Source organism: Hibiscus syriacus, unplaced genomic scaffold (genome assembly GCF_006381635.1).
Source record: "Hibiscus syriacus cultivar Baekdansim isolate YM2019G1 unplaced genomic scaffold, ASM638163v2 tig00010533_pilon, whole genome shotgun sequence".
NCBI classification, from domain to species: domain Eukaryota; kingdom Viridiplantae; phylum Streptophyta; class Magnoliopsida; order Malvales; family Malvaceae; genus Hibiscus; species Hibiscus syriacus.
Genome location: NW_024062223.1, coordinates 598,462 through 607,903, shown reverse-complemented (window position 1 = coordinate 607,903; position 9,442 = coordinate 598,462). Strand labels below are relative to the sequence as shown.

The 9,442-nt window shown below is 37.4% G+C and overlaps 2 protein-coding genes across 2 annotated transcripts; both read right to left on the bottom strand.

Moving 5' to 3' along the window:
* Positions 1-788: 788 nt before the first annotated feature.
* Positions 789-3,092, bottom strand: LOC120203981 (probable disease resistance protein At1g52660). Its single transcript, XM_039204099.1, is given in 2 exon segments — positions 789-2,039; positions 2,041-3,092. Coding segments are annotated over 2 exon segments (2,064 nt in total). The 5' UTR covers positions 2,854-3,092.
* A 2,302-nt stretch (positions 3,093-5,394) lies between these two features.
* LOC120204109 (disease resistance protein SUMM2-like) lies at positions 5,395-8,153 on the bottom strand. The gene has a single exon (XM_039204194.1). It carries the CDS (start codon positions 8,110-8,112, stop codon positions 5,410-5,412), a length of 2,703 nt encoding a protein of 900 aa, XP_039060125.1. The 5' UTR covers positions 8,113-8,153; the 3' UTR covers positions 5,395-5,409.
* Positions 8,154-9,442: the final 1,289 nt, after the last annotated feature.

The following is a 9,442-nucleotide window of genomic DNA, read 5'->3' as shown; positions in this document are numbered from 1 at the left end:
AATAATTAATATAATTAGTAATATTTATTATGTTAATAATATAATAATATTATTGTAATAAATAATTATACTTATAATATTTTCATTTTAATAAATTATAATAGTTTTAATATACATATATATAATTATAGAAATAATATTTTAATAATAATAAAATTGATATAAATAATATTAAATAAATTATGGTTTACACAATATGATCCAAATACCATAAAATGATTTTGAAAAACTATTTTCCAGAAAATATAATTCATTTTATGGAATCTATTTTCCGTGAAACAAACGAAATCGAAACTGTAATGACACCATACTAATGAATTTTTTTTAAAAAAAATTTGGTTTGTTTGGTCCTTCAAATTTTAAGTTTATTATCACTTTGGTTCTTCTACGTTTATCCTTAAAAAATTACGACGTGACTCTATCAGGTTTCTCCATGTGTAAAAAATACACCTTGAGGGGGAGTTTGGATCATGTATTTCAACATTACTGGTAGAAATATTTTTTCCTCATTGTGATACCCACATTTGGATGGGCAAGATTCTCAATAGGGAGTAATAAAATATTCCCAATAGTAAATTTTTTCAAATTTCACTGGGAATGCTAATATCATGGTGGACTTGGGTATTTTTTGTTTCCCTTCAACTTGGACTAAAATGTCCTTGAAACAAAAGATTTATTTAAAAAATACACTTACTTTTATTTCAAAAGCTATAGTATATATCATACATTTATTATCATAACTTTATTTCAAAAATATTCCCAACCGGGAATTTTATTTATTTATTTATTTATTTACATAACATTTTAAATATTCCCAACCGTTTTATCTCTAGTATATCCAAATGTTGCAGACTTTTCAATTCCTCCTGAAGTTTTCCATTTTCATCCCCATCCAGAACATTGTCTTTCCGCGGGTAATTTACGCGATGAACCCACAATCTGAATATTTGCAACTTGGAAAGACTAGATATCAAATTCTGTGGGATTCTTCTGAGATCGTTCATGCGAGTCAAGTCCAACATTTTCAGTTTTGTCAAAGATTTCAACTCCATTGGCAACTCTGCTATACCAGTCGAGGATAGATCAAGGCATTCTAGAGAAATCAACTGTGAAATTCCCTTTGGTAGTGCTTCTAAATTTGTGTTCTTCGACAAATCCAAAACAGTTAGATGAGGCATAAACTGAAAAAAACCGTCGTCGATGAACTGCAACGTATTTTCCCCAAGAAACAAAGTTTGAAGGTTAGGGCATTTAGGGGTTCCTCTGAGAGCTACAATATGACTTTGCATCGCCGACATTCTTTTTGCACCTTCCCATGCCGTAAGATCTGGCTCCTCTGATAATTGAGCCCCTGCTTTTATAAAAAAACTCTCCTCTTTCTCTTCAAGCTCGCATGCTATCCACAAACACATATCACGGATCACATCATGCATCTTTACACATAGCGGTGATCCTTCTCTTTCCAATAAACAAGCACTAAGAAGAGAGTTGATAATGTGGTCTCCTTCCATTTGAGCTTCACTAATTCTATCGAATTCATTCAATAACCCTTCACAGAACCAATACTCTACTAATCTCCTCTTGGGAATATTATGATCCTCAGGATACAGACAGCAGTACAGGAGGCAGCATTTCATTGTGGAAGACAGATTATCATAACTGAATTTTAAAAGCGGATATACCTCCTTTTCCATTTTAGGTAACGTCGATCGCTTCAACTTCTCGATTGCATATCTCCATTCCCCAGGTGTTGTCTTGCAAGCCATGGCACGACCAATTGTAATCAGAGCAAGAGGCAGCCCAGCGCACTCTTTAGCTACTTGTTCGGCTAATTTCAAAATGTCTGGATGGCTGTTGAGGGTTTCATCCCCAACCTTGTCTTGGAATAATTTCCAAGCCTTTTCTGGTTGAAGGCACTCCACTCTTATTTTCTTTCGAGCTTCCATTTCGCCACAAACCTCCAACGAACGAGTGGTGAAAATAAGTTTGGAGCCATTTTCTTGGGTTGGTTTTGGAATTCCAACTTTGTTCAAATCCACCCCTCTCCCATAAATCATCTAATAATAGAACGAATTTCTTGTTTCGCAAGACCCCATAGATACATACAGCTTTCTGCTCAACACTTTTATTCACCCATGATTCATCAGAAAGACCAGTTATCCCACCAATCCTGTCTTGAATTTTTTCAACATTGTAATCTTTAGACACCAGCGACCAAATTACAATGTCGAAACCCTCTGGTTTGTTGCTGAACTTGTTGTTGATTCGGGTCAAGAGTGTTGTTTTTCCAACGCCTCCTGTGCCGTAGAGGCCAATGATCCCCACTCTTTTGTCGACGATGCAGCTCCAAACCTTGCGGATTGTGGATTCAAGAGCAATTGGCTGTTCTTCAGGTCTTACTGCAACTGAAGGAGGTAGCACAGTGAGCTGAGTCTGTGCTACCTCCTCAAAAGATCCTTTATTCATATGATGTTTCATTTCTTCAAGTTTTTCGGCCACCTTTTTCCCGAACTTGTAGGTAGACAGGCAATTCATGGAAACGCAGCCACCGAGACACAAGTTGTTTATTTCTACAGGGCCATCAGCAATTAATCTCTCTGCCTCTGTTATAATAGTTTCTGCGTTTGAAAGCCATAGCTGAACTTGCTCCAGTCGCTTCAGTTGTCGTTGTTCAGCCAGATCAACCTTTGTTTGCACGTCATCCCTTTGTGCCTTCAGTTCATCAAGAGCAGGAGACAAAGCTGGAAGAGTTTGTTTAAGCTTGCAGACGTAACTAGCATGCCCTACAGTGGAATCCCAACCACGAATGAGAATATTCTCGAAACTAAATTGTACAGAGAAGCAATTTCCCATGGTCCTGGTAAATACTTGGGGCCTTCAAAATCAAACTAGATTTCCTGGTGAGAGGATCTGGAATTTGATGATCGAGTAAATTTGAACACACACAAAAACAATCTAGAGATTGATTTTTGTTATGGAGGAAAGGCCAAACAAAAACAACAAAGAAGAAATCAAAGTTGAACTAAAAGGATGAGAAAGCTTCACAAAGAAATTGCTGGGAAATAAAGGATGCGTTTTTGGTTTTGGTTTGGAAGGTGAGTGGTAGCGATTAGGCAAAGGATTTGTGCTATGAGATTACTGCATAATGCAGAGAAAACCCTTCAACTTGCAGTAAACAAGAGCTGTTTGATTGAGAAGAAAAAAGGAAACCACTCTAACACCAACACTCTAACCGAGTTTGTGCATGGCCCGTCCGTTTATTTTGCAATTACTACAACGGTGTTCTTTCTTCTTCTTATAGTAGGCAGGGTAGCCTACCCTATACTAAACCTTCTTTGAGACATGTAAACAATGCACTTAATGGAAGAATCCAACCAACCTAAAATTCTTCCAACCATTTGGAATGTGCATGCAGTGAAATGTTAGTTACTAGTTACCACATCATGCATCATTCTTTAGTGAAAAGTGATATGTTAAGCAAGAGCAAGTGCTGAATATCCCGAAACGATGAAAACATGGCCATTCTATTCATCATCATGAATACTGGGGAATGTAAACCCAGATGTTCTCATCAAGAAGCCTGAAAAATCTGGGAAACATGCAAGGGCCGAAAGGGAGCACCAATAACCAGCCACCCAAAGGAGGCCAGCCAACGCCTCAACAATTGCAGCAGCATCTTCAACAGCTTCAACAAATGAAAAGGTTTCTAGATCTGAAGTTGCCTTAGTTGAAAGACATGAAGAACGGTCCTAATCTCAACAACAATCAGAAAAGTTTCAAGTTTGCTGAGGAGGAGGATTCGAGTGGCGAAGATGGGTAAATTACTCATCTTTTTTTTTTAGAAAAGGAAATTCATTCAATTAAACTAAACCAATGGCTTCGAGTACAACACTGTTTGCAATACAATCAGGGTAATCATGCACAAACCATACTGGAGAACTACAAGCTAACACCTATTTTGCTAACTCATGAGCGACTCGATTAGCAGACCTAGGAGTGTAATTAATTTTGAAGTTAGCTTCCTCCTCAATAACGATGGAGATGGAAACCAGGGACAGACAGGTCCAGATGGGGATAGAGGATCTTGTTAACCACCGCATAAGAATCACTTTGAAAGACGACAGAAGACCAGCCATTCTCACGAGCCAATTCAATACCAGCTGTCATTGCCATCGCCTCAACCAGTTAAGCGTCAAAAGAGCCCGACAGTCTCCTCACGTGTCCACCAATCACCATACCGTTGTGATCTCTAGCAATAACTCCAAATGCAGCAGATATGGAGTCGGGGAGTAAGGCTCCATCAACGTTGACTTTGATGAAGTTAGGAGGAGGCTACGACCACTTTTTATAAGCAACAGCAGACCAGGAAAAGGAAGGGTTGTTATCGGAACGAGAAGCTTCAATAAAATCAGCCCCCAATGAGCCACACTGCTTCAACTACTTCCTTAGCAGGTTGGAGAAACCCCACATGAATCCATTTATTTCTCCTGTTCCAGAGATTCCAGATCAACAGTAAAACCTTGTAAGGGCCATCACAGCAGACTCCATCCAAGCTTTGCTTGACTGGAACTCGCCATTTAAACATCGAGGGTCAAGCTTGGAGAGCAAGAGAACCTCTTGAGTAAAATGACAATCTATTAATGCGCGGATCAAATTTTCTTATGTTAAAATCAATTGATCTTGCAAGATGAAGCAATTAACATAAGGATCTTGCTAAGGTAATTAAATCAACCAAATCAATCTAATGGCATAATTATTAAGAATTACAATAAAAGAAATGAAAACTTGTTTGATGATCCCATTATAATAATTGAATATCTCAAAAACAAGAAATAATAAATGTTATTTAATTCAAATACCGTATAATTCTTAATTCGCCTGATATCAAGAATTGTTTGATTATTGATGAAAAAATCAAAACCTCAAAACAAATAATGTTCTTGTTTTCTTTAAAGAGAGAAAAAAGAGAAAGCCTTAAAAAAAACTATCGGTTTTAAAAAACTGATTTTATTATGTTTTTAAAATCACAAAATAAAAAAAAAACCGAAAAAACCATTTTAGTTTTCAATTACATACAACCCTACTCAGACTTATATTTTCACGGTATAAGACGAAAGTATTTACACCCAATAATTATCTCTTTAATACTGGACTAATCATTATTGTGTGTATAACAACAACAATTAACAATTACTTAAATTATATAAATCAACATTAGAAATCAAAATTTCTAACATCTTATTCTCTTCTGCAGAGGGAGCACACCCCATTAACGATTCCAATCGCCCAGAGTTTGGCACCAACAGGAAGGGCGTCATGGCGACTTTCCATCCAAACACTATTAATACTACTAACTTTTGATATCCCAAAACCCCTTAGGACAGAAAATCAAATAGAATTACGTGCATATCATCCATCAAGAGGCAGAAAAGCATGTGGAGTGGCTTCATTCTCCCATTCTGGCTCTGCCCTCCAATCTTGGCTTCCCTCAATGCTGATGTGATTCACTTTTTGGCTGTCAGAATTGACAGGAAGCTTCTTCAGTTTTGGACAGTCGTATATGGAAATGCTTTTCAGACATGGGAAGGGTAGTGCATCCCAGTGTATGCTCTTCAGTTCTGGTAGTTCACAAAGAAAAATAATTTCAAGCTTCAGAAATGGTGCAGGGTATAGAATTCCGACCACATCTGCAACTTCTCCTACTCTTCCCTCGCTTAATATTTCTTCCATTTTCGCACAATGCGATAGCGAAATCGACCTTAGATTCGGAGCAAGAATCAGCCAGGTAACGTCCTTCAGTTTGTGACAAAACGAAATTGCAACTTCTCTCAATGCGTGAAAACGTGAAGTATAATCTGCAATCAGAGAGAACCTGATATGCAGTTCTCCCATTTTCATTTCCTCCATGTTTTCACATCCCATGATATCTAATCTCTCTAGACGCTCCATGTTCTCTAAACATAAAACATTAAACACATTTGACTCCCTAAAATACCACAACTCTAGTGCTTCGGTGCAGCATCGAAGCAAGTGCAGGCTTAGAAAGCTTTCTAGAGCAATCATGCTTTGTATCGGTGGTAGCCTTAGTATATTCAGATGTTGCAGACATTTCAATTCCTCTATAAGCTTTTCATTATTACCACCATCCAGAACATTGTCTTCCTTCGGATAATCTCCGCTTAGCAGATACCACATCCTGAATATCTGCAGCTTCGAAAAACTAGATATCAAATTCCGTGGGATTCTTCTGAGATGCACCATGTGATTCAAGTCCAACATTTTCAGTTTTGTCAAGGATTTCAACCCTATGGGCAACTCTGTTATACCAGTCCCGGATAGATCAAGACATTCTAGCGAAGCCAATTGTGAAATCCCCTCGGGCAATACGTGTAAGCCATCGTTTTCTGACAAGTTCAAAACAGTCAGATGTGGCATAAACTGAAAGAATCCATTGCTGATGACCTGCAACTCATTTTTTCTAAGAAACAAAGTTCGAAGGTTAGGGCATTTAGGTGTTTCTCTGAGAATTTTAATATGATTTTGCATCACCGACATTCTTTTTGCCCCTTCCCATGCCTTAACATCTGGCTCTTCAAATAACTGAGCCCCTGCTTTCACAAAAAAATCATTCTTTTCTGTTTCGAGTTCACATGTTATCCACAAACACATGTCACGGATCACATCATGCATCTTCACATATTCTTCTCTATAAAATGATTCTTCTGCTCTTTCCAATAAGCATGCATTAAGAAGAGAATTGATAATATGGACTCCTTGCATTTGAGCTTCACTAATTCTATCAAATTCATTCAAAAACCCTTCACAAAACCAATACTCCACTAATGTTTTCGTTGGAATATTATGATCTTCAGGATACAGACAACAGTATAGGAGGCAACATTTCATTGTGGGAGTCAAATTATCATAACTGAATTTTAAAAGCGGAAATACCTCATTTTTCATTTTGGGTAACGCTGATCGCTTCAACTTCTCGATTGCATATTTCCATTCCCCAGGTATTGTCTTACATGCCATGGCACGACCGATTGTAATCAGTGCAAGAGGCAGCCCACCACACTCTTTGGCCGCTTGTTCAGCTAGTTTCGGGATATCTGGATGGCTATTGAGTGTTTTATCTCCAACCTTGTCTTGGAACAATTTCCAAGCCTCTTCTGGTTCCAGACACTCCATTTTAATTTTCTTTCGAGCTTCCATTTCACCGCAAACCTCAAACGATCGAGTAGTGAAAATAAGTTTGGAACCATTTTCTTGGCTTGGTTTTGGAATCCCAACTTTATTCAAATCGACCCTCTCCCATAAATCATCCAATAATAAAACAAATTTCTTGTTGTGCAAGACTCCATAAATATCCTCTGCTTTTTGGTCAACACTTTTATTCTTCCAGCATTCATTCGGAAAACCAATTTTCCCACCAATCCTCTCTTGAATCTTTTCAACATTGTAATCTTTAGACACCAACGTCCAAATTACGACATTGAAATCATTAGGCGTGGTGCTGAATTTGTTGTTGATTTGGGTCAAGAGTGTTGTCTTTCCAACGCCTCCTATGCCGTATAGGCCAATGATCCCCACATCTTTGTCGACGATGCTGCTCCATACCTTGTCGAGTGTGGATTCAAGAGCAATTGGCCGCTCCTCAGGTCTTAATGCCACTGAAGCTGCAGGCTGATTCACAGCTACCTTCTCAAAAGCTCCTTTATTGATATGATCATTTATTTCTTGAAGCACTATGGCCACTTTTTTCCCGAACTTATAGCTAGACAGGCAAGTCTTGGAAGTGCAGCCGCCGAGACACAAGTTGTTTACTTCTCGAGGGCCATCTGCAATCAAATTTTCCGACATTGTTATCATAGTTGCCGCTTTTGAAAGCCATAGCTGAACTAGATCGAGTCGCTTCAGTTGTCGCTGTTCGGCCAGATCAACCTCCCGTTGCACGTCATTCTTTTCCACCCTCAGCTCTTCAAGAGCAGCAGACAATGCAGGAAGAGTTTGTTTAAGCTTGCGTACGTAATTAGCATGCCCAGCAATGGAATCCCAGCCACGAATGAGGATATTCTCGAAACTAAATTGTACCGAGAAACAATTGCCCATCGTTCTGGTAAGACTAGTGGGTGTTTTTGGTTTGGAAGTATAGTAGGCAAAGGATTTGTGCTATGAGATTACTTCAACAATGATGGCGCATTTGTCTATTTTCAATTATTGGAAACAAAGGAGGAATCTCCCTCTGCAACTAGTTGGTTGTACTGGTTTGTGCATGGCCCATGACCTGACATCATACGAAGACCACTTGGAAAAATAAATCAAAGTCTTTGGGGGTGATAGTTCGGTGTAGTTGCGTGAAGGAATTTGATAATTTTTCCATGCTTGCTTTTTTTAATCACCACTAGGATGGAGATTTCACCTGGATTTAATGAATATCGATTCAACTCGATCAGGTCGATTTTTTAATTTGAAATTTGGATTTGAATTGATTGGGACGTAGGGTGTGATGATTTGAGTTTAGGGTGAGAAAGATTTGATCCGATCCCATATAATATTAATAATCTTTTCTATTATTTTCAATTAACTCCTTATTTTATCTGATAAAAATGAATATATATACATATAGGTGGAGGACTTTAATTTTCGGGTGGACCAAAAATCTAACCTGATCCATTATTATCTCTAATAACAACTTAATCAATGCACACAATTTTATGAACATGGGGAATAGTTAGTTTATATTGGTAGTTTAGGGATGAAACTAGAATGCTTAATAATTTGTAATCAATTTAAACTGCGTGTTATAATTTGGTGATAAAATTGAAATACCAAAAAAATTTAGGAACCAATTCAGAGTGAATGTGATCATTTGGAGATGAAATTAGAATGTTCAAAAGTTTAAGGATTAATTTAGAATGGGAGCCATAGTTTAGGGATGAAATTGGAATATTCAAAAGTTTAGAGTCTAATTTGAAATAAAGATCATAGTATAAGGATATATGATGTAATTAACTCGTGTTTAAAATAATATCATACAATTTTTTTGTCCTTTCAATTTCAAGGGTTTCCCTTGACTAGTCCGGACCGACCCACATTACGCACTTGACTTTGGTAGGCGAGTCTCCAGCAGAAATTTCTACATACACAATGACTCGAACTGGTTAAATAATCATCCATTTAATATAATTAAAATTCAATTTAATCCCGCGCATAAAATCTAGTGTGTGTGTATATATATATATATATATATATATATATATATATATATATATATATATATATATATATATATACATAATATATAAGATAATTTTGTCAAGAAAACCAAAATTTAACAAACTACCAACATAGCAAATTCCTTTCATTGCCACCCAAATCCTCTACATTTCTGCCTCGTTTCTCTTTGCCTTCCTTGGGTGCATAATCGCACCTCCAACCA